General features: G+C 23.6%; 1 protein-coding gene across 1 annotated transcript; it reads left to right on the top strand.

The window, feature by feature from the left end:
• The first annotated feature begins 1731 nt into the window (after nt 1–1731).
• On the top strand, nt 1732–19228 carry LOC129616088 (uncharacterized). The gene is made up of 4 exons (XM_055531558.1): nt 1732–1746; nt 3014–3401; nt 18306–18401; nt 18489–19228. Exons 1-4 carry the CDS (start codon nt 1732–1734, stop codon nt 19226–19228), a joined length of 1239 nt encoding a protein of 412 aa, XP_055387533.1.
• Nucleotides 19229–20940: the final 1712 nt, after the last annotated feature.

Here is a 20940-nt window from a genome sequence, read left to right as displayed (position 1 = left end):
TAAATTCATAACTTATGATTTTCATAATTTTTTTTTTGCCATCTCTTCCTCTCTCTCTCTTTTTTTATTATCTCATATTTGTTTTTTTCTCACATACTGTTATAATTACTCTTCACGCAGATTTTTGCAAAAAAAATCAATGTGTAATCGGAAAAGTAAAATAATAAAAACAATAAAAAAACAAACAGAATAAATAATTAACAAAATTACAATACAAAAAAAAAATAAGAACAATAAACAAAAAAAAGAGAAGAAAAAAATTTAAAAAAAAAATCTGCAATCTAATTTGAAATCAAAAATCGAAAATTTTTAAAAAACTGAGAGAAAACAAAAGCAAAAAATTTAGAAACAAAAGAAAATGAGAAAAAAAAAAAAAGTAAATTATCCCACATACCTAAACCTAACCTAATAATAATAACGGGCACTAAAACAATAACAACAAAAAAAAAAACAACAATAATAACACAATCACAAACACAATGAGTAAATAAATGGAAAAATCACTCATTCGTTCATGACATGGTGTCATAGTTGCTCTCAAAATCAGACTCAAAAAATAAAAGTAAATAAATTTTTTTTTATTTTTTTTGTTTTTATTATTCTTGTTGTTTATTACTTTTGTTTTTCATATCAAATTTTGTTTTCTTTTCTGTTTTCTGTTTGATTTTAACTTGGCCCATATCTGCATAACTAGTATGGCTACTCATCATCATCATCATCATCATCTTTATCATTATTTGAGCGGAGGTACATTTTTTTTTTAAATATTTTTTAATGATACAGAAAATGTATGTATACATTTTTTTTTGTATATAAACATTTGTACATAAATAACTAAAAACAAAAAAAAAATTAAATTTTGTTGTGCGTTTTTGAATCAAAATATAAAATAAAAACAACAATAACAAGAAAAAAAAAAAAGAAGTAGATGATGTAGAAAATCTCAGCAAAAAAAAAACAAGCAGAGGAAGAAGAAGAAGCAAAAAATTACCAAAAAAATAAAAAATTATTATGATTGTCTTGTTTAAATCTGATCTTAAAGAAGTTACTATAATAACTAGTTAATAATATGCGTTTATGTATATGTATATGTATATATTGTAGTATATAAGTGGTAGGTACATAAATATATAATAATCGAATTTTGTATATTGTAGCATTTTATTTTTTATTTAACTACTAATATATAAATGTATATTACTTAACTATAAATACTAGCCAGATTCTATGATATCAGTTTCATTCGATATTCACCACCGTCGTGTCGGGTAGAAAGTTATACAAACTACAAGAAGAAGAAAAAGAAAAAAAAAAAAAATTCGATAATTTGAAAAAAAAAAAATTGAATTTTTTTTTTTTTTTTTTTGTAATTTAATCGAATCCATTCGTCGTCTTCCATTTTAATTATATTTTAATTGTTTATTTATTTTTGTTTTTCTAATGTTTAGTAAATATTTTATGGCTATTTAAAAAATTAGATTTGATACAATTTTATTTTTTTTTAATTATTTTTATTTAATTTTATTTTAATTTTTTTAATTTTTTAGTTCATTTAGTATATTGTTATTATTATTAAATGTTATTTACGTGAAAAATAAAATTTTCTATGTTATAAACAAAAAAATAAATACAAAAACAAAATTCATTTTTGGAAAATAAAACACAAAAAAAAAAACCAATAAAACAGAAATAAAAGTTAAATTTATTAACAGAAAAAAAAAAAAAAAAACAATGATATCACTTTGGGTAAATACAAAAAAAAAATATATATAAAATTTTTAATAAAAATGAAATTAAATTGGAAATAAATAAATAAAAAAAAAAATATTTATAAAAAGTGAAAATTGCATAATTAAATTACAAAAAACCAAAAAAAAAAGAACTGAAATAAAATGCAAAAAAGGAATAAAATAACGCAATTTTGTGTATATACGAATATAAAAAGTCTGCGTCGTACACACATACGTACTTATAAACACAAAACGACGCCATAATGGATATTTAATTTTTTTTGTTTTTTAATTTTATTTTTTAATATACATATATGATTATTTGAATGAATTATATAAAATAATATTGTATATTCAATATTATTTTAAAAATGCATGCAACAAATCATGTATGACATACAAAATTCAATACAACATCAGAATTTGTTGTATATACAAATTATACTTTAATATATAAATATAACAGTAACAATACTGTATATGAATTTTGTTACACAATTCAGCTAAATTAGTTATAATTGCTGAATTTGTTTGAACATATTACTGTAATTTGAATGTCAAGATTATACATTTCATACATTTTTCGAGTATTATCAATAATGTATGAAAAGCATTACAACATAACTATGATAATGTTTGATAATAAGCTTGAATTTTTCAAATACACCTAAAATTTAAATTAAATTAAATTTTATCTTTTGCACACGTGCTTTTTTCAATTTTTTATTTTAAATTTTCGCATGAAATGGGAAGATGAATGGGAATATTGACAAATTATGCGAAACTGACAGATATTATGCGAAAATTGAATGGCATTTAAAGATATTTAACAATTTTATTTTAAATTAAAACGGACTGCATAATTTCGAAAAGAAATCTAAATGGGATGTAGAACGAAATGTTTGCGAACAGTAAAATCTAACAAGGGGGCATATTTTTAAGGTGACAGTAAGGGTTTTAAAACCAAAACATATAAAATTCGAAATTTTCAATTAGAACACGATTGACATGTCTTACAACTAAAAACGGATACTGTGATGTATACATGTTCATACATGTTTACACTTCATACATGTTTACACGCATACTTGTAAAAATATATTAATTATTGTATAATTATTTTAAATATAATTTCATTTTATTTTTACAATTTTTTAAAATATTTTCTTTTTTTTTCTTGTATTTTATAATTTTTTATTCTAAATTTTCTTTGGTTTCGTTCTTTTCCTTTTATTTTTCATTTAACTTTTTTTTTTTATTTTGAAAAAAAATTATACATAAAGATTACACTGATTGCACTGATCAGTGGTATATCAGCTGCTGGTGATGACGGTAGATATCATCCCGAAATATATGGTAATCAAGGAAGATATATACCAGATGATGCAGGACGTTATATTCACGTAAATGTACCATATACTGGTGGATTCGGTGATAGAGGTGGACAATACACTGGCGGATATGGTGATAGAGGTGGACAATATACTGGCGGTTATGGTGATAGAGGTGTACCATATAATGGTGGATTCGGTGATAGAGGTACACCATATAATGGTGGATTCGGTGATAGAGGTACACCATATAATGGTGGATTCGGTGATAGAGGTGTACCATATAATGGAGGATTTGGTGATCATGGTACACCATATGTACATGTTGAAGGACCACAATGTAAGTATATTTTTTTTTATTTCAATACATATAAATAAAACCATTGAAATCATCATTGAAATCGAGATCTTATTAAATTTAGTCATCATTTCTTACTATTCCATATAATACAATAAAAGTTCCGGGTTCTAAATATTTTCACACATGTTACGTTTATAAAGGATTTAGTCATTAAATTAAAATCTTTTTGTTTCTTTAAGCCTACATTTATTCTGAGTTCTGATATAAAATCCCAAAAAAAAAAAATGATTATATAACAGTTATACCTCTCAAATAAACATCATTTATGCTCATAATTTTTCTTGCAAAAAAAAAAAATTCATAAATTTTTGATTGTCTCTAACAAATCATCCACAACACAAAGAAACAAACACTCTTCCTTTCTATTTCTATTCAGAAACACATAGACGACAAATCTATAACTAATGGACTGAAACTGGTATTAAAAAAAAAACAGTTTTATGCTACCAATAACTTGTTCTATAAATAATAATTTAAAAAAAAAAGACAACAGTAAAAAAAAAATTTATGATGCCCACAAATTCTAAAATTTGGTTAAACCAATCATAAAATATAAAATTTATCAAGATAAAATAGTGGGAAAGAAGAAAATAACAAAAAAAAAAATGAATAGAATTTTTTTCACATTAGCCAAAATTTCATTTTTTTCCCCTCTAAACCAGAAATTTTTTTTGCTTAATTTAGGATATAACAGGATTTTCGATTTTCTATAATTATCAATGACCGAAAAAGAAAGAGAAATCCGAATTAAAGCTTGAAGAAGTTTTAAAGTGAGAGGCAGAAAAAAACATCTTTGTGTTACTATCATAAAAGGAAGTGATAGTAAAAATAATTTGAAAGGATGACAAATGGTGTGGTGACTGACCTTGATTCGAATAAATTTAAAGCAGTTTTTTTCTTTCTCTTTTTTAAATTTATTATTTTTTTTAATGGGATTATGCAATACATTCTTATGTTATACTTCAAAATGAGGAGAACAAAAAAGATACCGTGATTTATTGGTTATTGGTATGCTAATTAACATAATGAAATCAGCATAACTTTTAACATTTTATGCAAATAAGCCATAATATAATTAAGTGTTAGTTTTGATCAGTCTTTAAAAAATGTAATACATAATCGTGTAATATATGCTTAATTAATTTCTACTAGTTTAATTCAAAATTCTCTTTGTAAACCATCCATGAAGCATTTCAAATTCCCAAGCCCCATAAAGTATGCAATTTCCAATACAATATATTTTATAATAATACGGACAGGTCGCAAATACAAATTTTACTCAAGAAAATGCAACAGTCATCATCATCCCCACCAGTAGCCCAACAGCCCGATATGAGCCTTAGGTTTATTCACAATTCTCCTCCACCCTTCTTGATCCGTTGTTAGTTTCTACCAATTTGTAATATTCATTTTACGCAAGTTTTCTTCTGTGGAGTAGTAAGCCTTATTAGTTGTTAAAATCTTTTGTTTTATGTTTTTTTTATTATGTCATTACTAGCGTTTATCTTGGCACCAAGGTATGTAAAATTTTCAACTATTTAAAAATTGTTTCCCATTATTCTTATACTTTTGTCCCTTCTGTGTAGTTGGGACCTTGATAATAACATATATTTGATTTTCTCTTCCAAGATTAACAAACCCACAATTTCAACGTTTTCTACAAATTTGGCAAACAAAACTTCAATTAGATATCTTTGCAACAGCAAAGTAAACTTTTAGTCAAAAGCTTACTTCTCCCAGCATTTTATTCAATTATAAGCAATTTATTATTCAAAACTAAACAATAATTTATAATGGTTCAGTTATTTGGAAATTAGTTTCCTAAAACCTTTGTGTACTAAATATATTCTTAGAATCATCAAAGCTTGTAATTTTCTTTTATGATGAAACTGTTGATTAAATCAAATTTAATGTCTTGAAACCGCTAAGAATACTGCGATGTAATTTCACTGTAAAGTGCAATAACAATTTCGGTCTTTTAATGTTCATTTTAACCAAGTTCAACTGTAACAAAAGAATGAGAAAAAACAAATTTAACCAAAAAAACTCACAATATCCAAATTTCAGTGAATGAATAATATAAAAATTAATTTCCAAAAAAAAACATAAATTTAAACAAAAATAAAATTTATAATTTAATGTGGGCCGTATATGAGCAAAAAAAATATTTTTTTATATTTATTAACTTGCTATTCATTTAAATTATTAAAATAATTTTGATTGTTCTTAATAAACATATAAGATCTTTAAAACTATAAGAAAATAATCTAATTGGTAACAATGGCAAAGATACCATTTTGAAATTTTTTTTTTAAACCTTTCAATTTTTATATTAATTTACCGTCGCGATCTGTGGGACATAATAGGAACATTTTTGTATCAAAAAATAAATTATTGTAATCAGTGTTATCAATATCGTAAAAATTCGTAAATGAAATACAGAAAATCTGCAAATATGCATGACGTAATTAACTAATTTTTAGCATCTGATAAAAATTTTAGAAATTTAGCAACAATGACTTTAAACACAACAAAATTTAAAATAAAAAACAAAATAATTCAAAATCCCACAAAAATATGTATTTTTTTGTTTCGCGAAAAAATTTTATTTCTCAAATTTTATTTTTTTGAATAATTTTTCTATTTGTATAATTTTTATTAAAAGTTTTCATCAAATTACAATTTTTTCATAAATTATTACTTTAATAATATTTAATTTATATTTTTAAAATTTGTTTTTTGTTTTTAAATTTTCTCTACATTATAAATTTGATTGCAATAATATGTAATCTTAATTTTTTTCAAGGTTTTGATTTAATTATTTTCAATGTAAAACTCTTTTATATTATCATAATTTAATAATAATAATAATAATAATGAATAAAATACAAATCAAATTATTTAACCTATAATATAATCAACAACAATAATACATAAATATATTAGTCCTATATATTATGTCAAACAAAAACCTAATACTCGTATATACGGCGCATGTGCCCGCGGATAAACTCATGAATAGGAAAATAATCAAATAGATTTAAACAGTTTATCACTATTAAATCACTTCATCTACCAGAAAAAAAAATAAAAAATTTATATTAGATTAAACAATTTTTCTATTGTTATCTTTTTTTTTTTGTTTGAGTATCCACAGTTTTCGAACTTTAATATATGCAGTTTTTTTCAATAATTTAAGGTTTTTAACTTTAAATTTATAATTGCTAATAGATTTTTTTTTTATTGAAAAGAAATGCAAATTAAATAATTTTTATTTTGTTTTCATTTTTAAATTTAATAATGCTCATTCAAACTAATATTATAAAATATAAATGTGGAATACAACTATGTATACATTTACAAATTAAACTATTTCTTAACAGATTTATCTACATTATTATTATTTTTTTTTGCTTCTAATTTGACATTCATGTTGTAAAAAATGAACAACAGATGCGGTCAATGTAAATTTTTAAGCAGAAAAGCAAAAACATTTTTTAAACTCTACACATTATTTAGGGTCATACAATTTGTTTGATTACACACATTCTGTATTAATATGCGAATGAATAAATTTCATATTATTTTCAATACATTAATATTAATAGGTTTTCAATTAATATTATAAATGAAACTCTATATCTTTTATCATAATATTTTTTATTATTAAATAAAATTAAAAGTATTTTTTTTGTCAGCAGCATTTTTAAGTATGTCAAACAAAAAAAAATGAAAATAAAACAAAAAAATTATTCAATAATTTTGTAATTTTTAAATACTTTTAAATTTTTGTTTTATTTTCATTCAAAAAAAAAAAGCAATAATAATTTGTATAAGAAGATGTTTAATATTAATTTTCTTCCTTAAAAACTCAAAATAAAGTAATAAAATTAATGAATAAAGAAAATAATTCAAACAAACGATTAAAATTTTATTAAAACACTGGTTATTTTGTTTCTGTGTAGAAAAAAAAATTCGATATTTTATTGTAGCGTATTCAAGAAGCAAAAACACCGCCAAATGTAATCAATTTTTTGGAAAAAAAAATTTTATTTGTTTTATATACAAAATGCAAGAAAAAAAAATTACTAAATCAAGAAAAAAATATTCCAAATAAATTGAGTTCAAAGTTAATATTTAATTTAAAAAAAAAATTAGTTCCCAAAAATTGAGAATTAATAAAGCAGGATACCGATTAAACTATATGAAAAATTTGAATTTAGGCAGGTTTTGTTTGTACCACAGGAATATTTTATTGTTAAAATTTTGAATAAAATTCACTTTACAACAATTGTCCTGCACAATTGTTCATTCAAACCAATATCACATAAATATTTGAAAACATACAATACAATGAAGTCTCTTTATTACGAACACTAAAATCTTGTAAGGTTTTTGATTTCTTTATACCGAGTGTTCGCTATTACAATACTCCTTTGTATATAAATGAATATTTAACAAAATTTTAATACTAATTGTGTAAATTTACAATTACCAAGTTTTATAACAAATATCAGCAATATTCCACTTAAAATCATAACATAAAGTAAAGAGTTTATAATTATGAATATCACTGAGTCATATACAACACCAATATAGTTCTCAAATTACACTCACAACTCATTATTAAAAAAAAAACACAAAAAACTCATTCAACCTTCAATTGCCTTGATTTCATACAATTTGTAACAAGAATCATACAAAATTAATTGAAGTATAAGCAATGACACTATAACGCACCTAAATGTCATATTTTTCATAACACCAATACTTCAAATCATGTGAAAATTATTGTATCTAATGAGTAATGAGTAATGACTTAAGGAGTTTTAATTTTGTTATATTCCTATGTATGTATATATAATTATATAAATATTACAAATTAACAAAAAATAAAACATATTTCTCTTTGTATTTTATTTTCTCATCACAATTATCTCTGCGTGAATATAGTACAATTAAACACTGCAAGCTTCTTCAAGGTTATAAGTGATTTTTTTTTAAGTACAATTTTAAAATCATTGATATTTTTTTTCTGTACTTTATTATTATCTGTTTTGTTTAATTTATATTTAATATAGATTGATTCAGTAATTATCGCCATTATACAATCCGTAAATTATTAATTTAGATTTGTATTAAACACTTATTTCTAATATATTAAACTGTTATACTTGACGGGTTTAAAGTCTAGACTCTAATTTTAATAAGTTAGTGTTATTTAATTGCAATATTTTAGTTTTAATTTTATTTTACATTGAAAGCTTTTCGTCACGCAATAAGAAAAAATTGTGAAATGAAATTATTTTTTGATATTTTGCTTGTAAAAGTCAATGACCTCAATTAGTTTTGGGATATTCAGTTAATTCTTGTTGTCACTATTTCAAAATTCTGAAAATTAGCTGCAATCTTGTAAACTTTAATTATGGGATGATTATTGTGAATTTTGTGTTCTAAAACTCATTACTTGTAAATCTACAAATATGTAATAAATAGTTCGCAAAATATTCTTAATCTCCACTTACCTCTTAAACAAAATACCACATTAAAATTGTTTTAACGCCAATTTCTTCTGCACACTCTTTTAAAATACGCACAACTTAAAGTATTTCAAGTTCGCTGCAAAAAACAAAAACACACATTTTTATTGATTCATCAATTTGATATCATATCTTAAAATATTTTATTACAAAATGAATTACTGTTATTGCTTGTTACCTATATACCTATATAATTCTATATTAATATATCTACATACATATATATATAATATAATTTTAACGATCGTATTAATGTAAAATCGCAATATAAACAATTTTTTTATATCCTCCTATATTAATTTGGTCGATACTATATTTAGTCAAGTGAGTGCGCGTTCAATGTCAAAAATAAAAACGAAAAACCAAAATAATCGGAAAAAGAAAAAATAGAAGGAGAAAACAAAAATGATGATGAACTATAAAAATTTTAACCCATGTGATAAAATTAAAATTAGCAAAAATTCCAACCTTCCTCAAAATAACAGAACACAAAAAAAATTTAATACCGTTATAGTTGTTTTTGCTAAAAAAAAAAACAATTTTTTTGCAAACTCATTACGAAATTTGAAAAGATTTAAAGCAAAAAAGAGAGTAGATTTTTTGCAAACCAACAACAAAAAAAACTCTCCTCGAGTGAAATGATCTTCTTGTCAAAATGGTAATTAGCAAAAAACTTAAATTCGCTTAAATTTTAGCCATTAAAACGAGTTTGAAATAAAAATAGAATTTCCTTTTTGTTCTTCGTCCCGTCGTTCTACTTTTTCCTCCAAATTTGAAAGTTTAATATCCTTTTTACTTAACAAGTTTTTATTTTTTTTTTGTATTCTTTTCAAATTTAAGCTTGAGGTGTTAAAATGAGTGAATTGACAGCAATTAATTATATTTCAGACTTGTTTCAAGCAGAAATTTTGCTAAGCACAGTAGTGATATTTTTTATCGTTAATTTGTATGTTTTTTTGTTAATTTTAGGAAAACGTCATTAGAGCAAAAAATAATTTTTAGTGATTTAAGTGTTTTTGAAACAAAGAACTTTTTAATAATGTTGTTAAAAAGAATTCACCAATTTAGGAGCTTTAGTATTTTAGTGTTTGAAAATTTTGAGAAAATATATTTTTTGTCATTTAGAATTAATATTTCTGTTGACAGATTGAATCATCAAAAATGAATTCATTTCATATAACTAAATAGAATGCATCAAAACTAGTGTAGCAAACTAAAAATGTTAAAACCTTTGGATAATTTTGATTATAAAAGCATTGCAAAAAAATAATATAGCACATTAAATTTGCTCCAAAGGTGAAAGCCAAATTTTTTATCACTTAAATAGCAATCAATTATTGTCAAATAAATTACTCACACAGATTACAATAATTGTATATTAACAATTTAAATGCCTTTATTTCACAAAATATCAAAAATAAACTTTATTAAATTCGACTTGAAGATATCATGTAAACAAAACGAACATTCCATTTAACATGAACAAAAGAGCACAATACCATGTCAAAAGTGAAATGAAAACATAAAAAAAATTTACGATAAAATTCATAATATGCAATTATTGATAAATTTACATTTAATAAAATTTTATACAATTAATAAAATTTATATACATTTAGCATTTATTTATTTAAGCACTTTAAAAATATATATTTAAAAACTAAAAAAGTCCGTACAATTTGTCTTAATGTATAACGTCAATTATCTGTCAAAAATGTCAATAATGATTATTAAGTTTAAAGTTGAACGAATCTTAACACTAATTTATTTGACAAAGCTTATAAATAAGCATTAAAATTTAATTGATAGGTTTATTATGAAATTTAATTTAATTTTGACACCACCTATAGGGATTTTATTATGGTCTTCATTTTTTCTCACCATTTCATTCTTGTATGTCAATGTGATTAAGCTTTGGTATATTTGCATAATATTCATTGTAGTTTAGTTTCATAATTTGCTCCAACTTTAATTGAACTTCTCATGGTTTTCAACTTTTTTAATTTGTTTTATTCATTTTAAATTTTATTTTTTACGGTAGCCATAAAGTAAGAAAAAAGTTGAACAGTTTACGTACTTCATTTTTTGCTTTAATAATTTTTTTTTGTTTGCTTTCTATTAAAATGTTGCCATATCTAATTAAAACAAAAAAAAACTTGATTCATCCTAATTCATTTTATATGGTTCATTATGAAAAATTGATTGTTCAATTATAATAAAACAAAAGAAATAAAAAAAAATTCACGTTTTAATGGTACAAAAATGGTTCATTATTAGCTACTTAACGCTTCATATAGGATTTTAATTAATCCTACATTCATAATAATCTGTGCGTATAATAATATGTTAATTTAGAAATAATTAATTAAAACCCTGTTTTACTGCCTGTATATAAAATACAGGTAAAATAACTTCAAATTAAAATTTGAGTTTTTTTTTAAACCAAAATTATTTCTATATATATACGCAAATTGTAGTTTGTTTTTGGAAGTACTTAAGATTTGATTCGGAATCAAATGCTTTATAAACCATAATGTTATCTTCTTACGATAAATTTATTGTCTACCTACATCAAATGCAATAAAGAGAACATTCATCAAGTTAAAGGTCATCACGTGAATTTTTATAAGTTTATTTTTTTTCACATGGGGTTATCCAATTTCGTATTTTAGGAAAATTAAACTCGATTTACAAATTAGAATTCTTATTTTTTTTCAAATTTATTCATTTTGTCTTATTATACCATTGTCAACTACTAAAACAAATATGATTAAATATATTACACACTAAACTTATTGTCTCTCTTTTATATTTAGTAAAAATAAAATGGAACTTGAAATGAGCCATTTAACTTCAATTAACCTTACTTTTAAAAAATCAATTAATAACAAAATTGATTGCAATTACAAAATTAATATTATATTTTTAATATAAATCACAAAACTTTGACATCTTAATACTAGATTAGTTTAGGTTAGGTTACGTTTACACTTTAACCCGTTGTGATATAGCCATATCTCCTCTTTTCCGTCTCTCAATTCCATCAGCCCAGATTCCACAAAAGCCGGCTAAGATCTCTAACATTTACATTAACTAAGTCTGTAGCGCGTCGGAAAATATTAACTGGTAAATATTATCAGTGACTTTTCAAATTAAAGTGGTGAAATTCTTATTACAACACAGATTGTTATTTGTGGTATAATACAATTTGTGGTGAAAAAAGAAAGTCATACAATTATGTGATGAAAAAGGAATAATTTTTTTTGAAAACAAAATTTGTAATAATTAATGCGGATTTCCCTTCAATAAAATATGAAAATATTTTTTATTTCATTGAAAATATTTTGATGTTTTTCTTTTATTTCTTTAATACACAAAATTATGGATGCGATATGGAAGTCTTTTTGGTCAAATAATTATTATTTTCACCTTTAAATAATTTATTAGAAATTGAAATATGGTTAATTTTTATTTACAATTATATTTTTTTTTTTCATTTTTTATTGTTAATTATTTGTAATAAATGCGATGAAGTTTTGTTTGTCTTTTTTAATTCATTTTATTATTTATGACTTTTTCAAAAATATTTTAATACTCGTATATACCTGATGGCGTTTTAAATTAACAAAAATTTTTTTTTGGTTTCTTGATGTATTTTGTATAATTATATACATTAGTTTATTTTTTTATATAAAAACGTTTTTACGGATTAGTAACTTGTTTGCCAAAATTTGTAGTTTTTTTTTTTAATGTTTTTTTATTTAAATTATTATTATGGAATTTATATAAGCATTCAATTAAAAAAAATTTTCAAGTTTTGTTTCAAAAAAAAAAATCAATCTTATATTTCTACATACATATACAAAAATTTATATTTATATCTAATCATTAATATTACGTCATCATCATCAGTATCGTCAACATAAAAACGTTTAAAAAGCAATAAATAATAAGAAATTTGATTAAAAAAAATAAATTTAACTATATAAATTTTTTTTTGGAATTTTTAAAATTGATTTTTAAATAAAATTTTTAATTAAAATTGAAATTAATATGAGTGTGGCAATTATGTTATATATAGGGTTTATATACTAATGGCAATACTATAGGCATTTTTACCACATAAAATGTCACTATCAACATTCACTACAATCATGCTATAGCAGTACGATTTTGAAATTGTATTCAAAAATTTATATTTGAATTGTGAATTTAGCAATTTGTGTCAAAATTAAATTTGAAATTTCAAAACCATATTGCTGTACATTCAAAAGCTCAAAGGGGTAATATATATCAGTTGTATGATCAGTCAGTTGTATAGACTTACAGAAATATTATTATTTTTGAATAATATATTAAATATTAATTAATTGTTATTACTTATTTATCATTTTCACATTATTATAATAAAATTGATTTTAAGAAGAACTTAAGTAAATGACAATTCTATGGAACTAAAATATGAGGTGCAAAATATGATTTAAGCATATCCTTTAGTTTTATGTTAATATTCTTTACAATTAATCAAGTATTCTTTACAAATTTAATTAAAAAATTTAATGACATGTGTAAAAAGTATAAAATTTGCAAAATTCTGTTAATAATTTATTCATAAACAAGACTTGCAATTTCAATTTTTTGGAAATATATGTGTTCATGAGAACACCTTAAATTTATAAAAATTTATTCAAAAATCATTTAGAATATTTTTGGATAACGGTATTTAAAGTTGAATGAATTTTAAAAAAATTCAACTTCTATTCAAAACAACTTTCTAAAATCAAAATTAATTGTTTTTTTTTTTTACACACAAAAAAAAAGTAACAAACAATTAAAATGTGTCATAATTTTAAACAAGTGTCATTTAGCTATATATACATAATATTATGTAAACAAAAAGTGATAGCAGAACAAGAATTTTTTTTTATTGATACATCAATCTAAGCAATTCACAATAATTTCAACTCACAAGAGATTTTTGTGAGTTATTCAAAAACATTTTGACAACCGTTTCTAAAAATTTATGATTTTATTATTTTTTGACAAATGAACAGGTTAATTTTCTTATATTTCTACGTATATAATTATGTATATGTTAAAAGCAATTAATCATAAATATTATTTAAATAAAATATTATAAATTTTAACTTTATGTATATAAAAAACCAGTTTTCCTTAAAATATTCAAAATAATAGTTATAAAACTATTATAACTAGGATTTTTTTTTTTTTTGCATATTTTATACACACACTTATTTTCCTATATAGTTAATTTATGTGATTGAGTTGCCTTTTTTTTCTAGTTTTATTTAAATCTATTTTAAAAAAGGGTTATAAAATAATAAAAATTATTAGTATGTATTAAAAATTAAAATAAAAAAAAAAAACAAATCGAAAATCAAATTAATTTTTCATTTAAGATTTCCTAATTAAAAACAAGAAAATGTTTTTGAAGGTTTTATTTTGAATACGAAAAATTTTGTTAATTCAAATACAAAATTTTATTCAAAATAAAAACAAAAAATAGAAATAAAAAATTAAGTAACATTATGAGATTTATTATAGCTATTTGTGTGTATAAATTCTTGTTTGATGCTCATATGTAGACTTAGTAATAAAATTTAAGTGATTTTATATAAAATTTTTCGATTTTCTTAATGTCAAAAAATATTTTTTTTTTAAATTTTTAATATTCTTATACCGCGGTATAAGAATTTGAAATTTGAGAATAAAATAAAGAATTTTTACGGAAATTTTTATTTTATTTAAAAATATATTGAATTTTTGTCTATAATTAAATTAATTATTTATTATACATACAAAATCGATAATTGATAATCGATTCAAGTTCGCAAATACCTTATTGTGAATAACAATAAGGTATTAATTTTGACAATAGTGATTTAATGTTAAGGAAAAAAATTAATTAAAATTTTATTTCAAATAAAATTTTATTTTTCCACTGATATTTAAGCTATGCACTGAAAATTTGTTTGGTCTAAAAGTAACACGCACAGGCCCGGCTCTAATTTGTTGTAACTTCCGCTCAAAAAGCAATAAACTGAAAGAAAACCTTTAGAAAATACGTAATTGGAAAATTTGGAAAACATTTTTAATTTTTCCTGTTCCTGTTTTCTGGCGCTCATTGCAAATTCTTGCTTGGTCTCCGCCGCTCATTTCACATAAGTAGGATATCGTTTTGTATGTTCCCTTTTCTGCTTTAAATACTAATTAATTTTTAATTATTGAAAGGAAATAATTGATACATACTCGTATGTAGTTCATGTCTTTGGTGGTAATATTTAATAGAAACTTAAATTTCTTTTAGAAATCAGGAGAACATTTCAAGATTTATACTCGGCCTGCTCACGTGAATATTATAATAATAATGACTTAGATTGCAGATTTGCAAAAACCGGGGTAACATTGCATCACGACCATATACAAAGGTCTATTGTGCGTGCCCCTCTCATTGTAGGGCAGTTAACAATGACTCAATAACAATTATGAAATTATTTTACAAATTATACATTAAATGCTTATTCACAATACTGAACTATTTTAATACAGCAAGAGTTTAACAATACTTTTAATAAGTTTTGTATATAATTTTACACAAATCCGGCAATATTATAATAAAATTTATATTAAAATTATAATTTAGCCGAAAAACACTCCCACACACTTACAAGTATAAGATATAATTGTAATGTGGCTACATACATACATATGTATTAATACTACCATATGAATTAAGAATAGTATAGTCCATTTAAGTGCTGAATGTGTTTTTTATTAAATAAGTTAATGATAATAAAATTAAAATTATTATATTTTCCATATTAGTGAAATTTAATGTAATTTAATGAAATTTATTATATTATGTTATACCCAATATGGTAAACGTTAAACTTTTCCTAGTATACGCTACGTCATACTTAAAGAATTTGTGAATTTAGGTATGTTCCGCATGCGTCTCTTTAGTATTATATTATGTAAATATTCTGAATACTTCTGAATAAATAATATTTTAGTATAAGCACATCCGCATTTTTTCTCACATTTTACATCCTTTATACTTATATAATTTGGAATAGCATCGTGTATAATCGGATTTTAAGCAAAAAAATTTTTGTATTTACTCTTAATTTTACATTGATTTCGTACTTTAACCTTATGTATGTACATACTTATTATATCTTGATGGTTTCGCGTTTTAATTTATAAAAAAAAAGACTATGCCAATAAAACCGAAAACTACAACAATTTTATTTATAGTAATAACAAGATATTTAAATAAGCATTCATTATAAGATTTTTAACTTAAAAATTGCAATAAATTTTAAATATTTTTCTGCTTATTTTCTCTGCGCTCTTTACTTTGTATAAGTTACCTTTTTAAATGAAAACTCATATTAAAACTCAACACCATATTAATATTTACATTCGAAACATTTCAATAAATTTTCTAAAGAAAAAAAAAAATTGTAATTTAAAAATTTTCCAATTCAAATCTTGATTTATTTTGTAAGATAGTTCAACTTAAAATGTCATATTTAATACCTTATATACATTTTATCAACAGATGGCATCTGTGATTCATTGGTTTTTTTTTAATTGTGTTACCATCGTAAATGCTTTATATAAAAGTACAATAATATAAGAGTAATATTTCGTAAAAATAAGGCATTTCAATGTTATTTCATATTGAAAATTCTAAATTGAACTGCGTTATTTAAATTTACAGCTAAACAATTTTTTTTAATATTTATTTCCATTAAAAAAAATTTTAAGAAGAGTAGAAGAACTTGTATAATGTGTACATAATTTTAAGAAAATATTTTTTAAAAGGAGAACTGCAATCGAATGTAAATAAAATTAAACAACATTTTACATTACTTGAAATCGCGTACGTGCATTACCATTATGTAAAAATAATTGATGCGCAAAAAAAAATTTTCTTACTAAAATAATGAATGTATAAAAAAATTTTGTATGTATGCGTCTGTTTATGTAGTATACATGCACGTACATTAATCCGTATTATGCAAATGTCAAATGCAAATGGTAAATAATGAAATATATGTCATATAACGCCGGATATTTACTTCATTATTTATTGTATGTTTTAATTCAACTTTAATTACTATACTGCAGCTCAAATTTGGAATACGTCAAAAGTGTTTCTAAAATATTCCGCCTATTTTTCTTATTCATCGAGAGAAAATTTAAAATTCATTTTACAGCTTCTTTTCTACAAAATCAAATAGAGATAAACCCTTGTAAAGTCACAAAGAGAGTCAAAAAATCAAGAGGATAGGAAACAGACTACAGAATGAGGGATGAAATTTTCAACATGTTAAAAATAGTAAAACGGCTTCACTCCGAATGCATATTTAATTGTGAATATTAAATTTATTTATTCACGATATTTAGCACGCTCATTTTTGAAAAATCTCACACATACGAACACTAAAATAATTAAAATTAATTTTTTATTCAAAAATATTATTCAATATTAATCTATAAGGTATAATGAACTTTATACACATGTTCAAAAATTATGTAAAATTCGTAATTACAAAATGAACATTTTTCAAATATTAGTCAGGAAGTAGCAAAGGAAATTATTTATTATTCAAATGAAAGAACAATGAATAAACATTTTTGCTTTTTTTTCGTAAATTGAAACTAAAATATTGCTATCATTCATATTCATTGATATTAATTAATAAGAATAACGTTAAAAAAGCAAAAAGAGGAAAAAAACGTACAAAATTATTTTGCATAATTAAAGAAAATCATAAAATAGTTAGTCAATAAATTTGCATGTATACCCACATATAAGCTAACCACAATAGAACGGTTACACGCTAAACAATATTTTGTACAAAAGAAGAAAAAAAATCTAATCTTTTCCGCTAATTCCGTTCAAATACATTGGCAATTCCCAAAACAAAATTTTAATATCCGATAATTAAATAAAAGAAAAATATTGTAAATTATATAAATTATGCATAAATTAATACAAAAATATCGAAAACACTATTGATACCGTTTATATTTAGAAAAAAAAAAACAGTTTTCATTAATTATTAATAATAAAATTCGAAACGATTATAATAAATTTGGCGCTACAACTATATTTAGCCGGACATATTTTTAAAAAAAAATTCACTTCCGCCATAATTAACTCTTTTAAATAGTAATAAATGATGATTAGTTATACTAAATTTTGACACATTTAAATTTAATAAAATAAAAATTATGTAAATTAATAAATTTTCAAATTATACTTAAATTTTATTTTTAATCTTTTACTTTCCTTTGTTTTTCTTTAAAGCTCCATATGTCCATCAAAACATTCCACCAGTACCATATGTACATGTAGAAGGACCAACAGGACCGTCAGGACCATCAGGTGGTAGAGGACCCGGAGGTAAAAACAATATATTAAATTTTTTTTAATTTCCTAAAAAAAAATATTTATGGAGAATATTTACTAAAACTAACTTCTTTGAAATAGGACCAGGAGGACCAAAGGGACCCGGGGGACCAAAAGGACCACCCGGACCACCAGGACCACCCGGACCACCCGGCCCACCAGGACCCGATCAAGGACGTTACAATTTCGATAAAGCTCCTGGAAATAAAGGACCTAAAGCACCAGGTACACCAGGCGGTGGTTATGGATACGGTCCACCAGGTAACAAGCCAACTCAAACTCATGGTGGTGGTGTAAGCATTAGTCCAGGATCTTATCCAAAACAAAAACAAGGTTATGAATATAAAACACCAGCACCGGTTTATAGCGATCAATTGTCCCCAAGAATTCCACCATCACCAAAACCAAATTTAATTGCTCCAAAAGAACCACAAGGTTATAATTATAAACCACCAGCACCAGCACCACAAAAACCAAAACCTTTAACACCAAAGCCCGCACCAACGAAACCAGCTTCTATTAAACCTCCAGCACCCAAGCCAGCAACTCAGCCACCAAAACCAAAACCATTCTCAGGACCCGATTATTTACCGCCATTAAAACCAGAAGTAAAAACACCAGCGCCAGCTACAAAACGTCCACCCCCGCCACCACCTAAACCGACACAAAAATTGACACCACCTGCTCCAAAACCAACGCCACCAAAACCACCACCACCAAAACCCACACAACCAAAACCAAAACCAGTCATTACAAAAGCCCCCCCAACAACACATAAACCAACATTCTCAGCACCAACTTATCTACCTCCAAAAAAATAAATTCCGAATTTTCCCCTTTGTAAATAAAATTAATAAAAAAACAATATGAAAGAGATTTTCTCTCTCTTTCACTTTTGCTTCGTTTCTCGCTATAATGATGAACGTTTGTTTGTGTTCGTCCGTTCATCTTTTCGTTTGCTGTAAAGCAAAAAATAAAAACTAAAATAAAAAAATATAATTAAAGTAAAATCGAAAAAAAAAACCAATTGTACATAGAAATTCATGGCTAAAAAAAACAGGATTTAGAACTACAGAAAAGAACTTTATTCTAATCGAAATGTGATTAATTTTTATTAAATTTAAGTAATTTTGTTATTTATAAGCGATTTTTAGTTAAATTAATTCTTGTATGTAAATAAAGTGAAAAAAAAAATTAAAAAACATTAAAAAATTTAAAAAAAAAAAATTACGATATTTTTTTACGATATCAAAAACAATGAAAACAAAAAAACACTCACTCAAAGGTCAAATTTCTATAAAGAAAAAAACACAAAAAAATTAAAATGAAGACAAATAATTTTACAGTAAAATTTTTAACAGTAATTTTGCTTATTTTTGCTGCTTTTTTTTTATTATTAAAATTCCATAATTGACTTAATCATCACTCTTTCCAAAAATTGAAAATTATTTTTGAATGCGTTTTTTTATTAGTGCTTATCAATTTAATTATGATTGCGATTTGCTATTGTTGACTTTTTGTTATGAAAACCAGTTCCTCTGGCTTTATACTTAATGAATGTTTTGTTTTTTTTTATAAATAAAAATTAAAAAAATTAATAAAAAATTATAATTGAATGAAATTGAAAAAAAAAACTTTAGCAGCAATTTATTATTTTAGTACCATACCAAAAAAAAAATATACAAAACTTTTAAAATTACCAAACGGAAGAAACAGAGAAAATATTTTGGTAACATTTTATAGTAATTGAAATAATTATAAATTATTTCTCCTTCAAATCCAAATTGGAATATTGTTATGAATATTATGGTAGTGGAAATAACCATTGATTAATACCTATATAAGGAGGCTCTACGTACATTTGTGCAAATTTTATGAACATAAATAGTATTAGAATTCAATATGAGAATAATAACACTTGACATATGTATATGGCGTGAAGTGGAAGCAATATAATTATAATATCCCACAATCTATTTCAATAAATTGCCACTTTTATTCTAAAAAATACCAACATATTAAAAAAAAATCTGATATGATCAGTATATAATCGACCATTATCTGTATTTTTCGAATAATATTTACAAAATCTCAATTAATTTGTACTTATTAGTTTGATAAATTTATCGTATTTACCACAATATTGAAAACAATAACCTTTTAGAACAGTCATAGATTTAATAATGTGTACGTACTTCTCATATATGTAACCCCATAATTACAAATACTAGTACGGTGAGAACTTAAATCGCTTTTTAAAAGACTCACGTACGGGTGAGGACTTGTAGATCCAGCGATATCGCAACGGACACACCTGATGGCGTTTGATTCCACTGGGTAATCTAAAAAGTCACGCTCTCAGTCCCTTCCGTTGCTGAACATCCCTAGGCATCGCTTAGAGCGAAATCTCCCCGACAAGACCATTTCGATCCTTTACCTTGTTCATGCCGACTTTATTTCACCCCAACCTCAAAATGGCCATCCCGACAACAAGCTGCAAAAAAAATAAACGCAAAATCACTATAGCCGGGGT

Source organism: Condylostylus longicornis, unplaced genomic scaffold, assembly GCF_029603195.1.
Source record: "Condylostylus longicornis isolate FDR11 unplaced genomic scaffold, ASM2960319v2 ptg000162l, whole genome shotgun sequence".
NCBI classification, from domain to species: domain Eukaryota; kingdom Metazoa; phylum Arthropoda; class Insecta; order Diptera; family Dolichopodidae; genus Condylostylus; species Condylostylus longicornis.
This window is presented reverse-complemented; position numbering and strand designations above follow the sequence as displayed.

Coding starts and splice junctions, on each gene's coding strand:
- LOC129616088 (XM_055531558.1), top strand. Junction 3,402..18,305: donor ACATGTTGAAGGACCACAAT/GTAAGTATATTT, acceptor TTTTCTTTAAAG/CTCCATATGTCCATCAAAAC. Junction 18,402..18,488: donor AGGTGGTAGAGGACCCGGAG/GTAAAAACAATA, acceptor TCTTTGAAATAG/GACCAGGAGGACCAAAGGGA.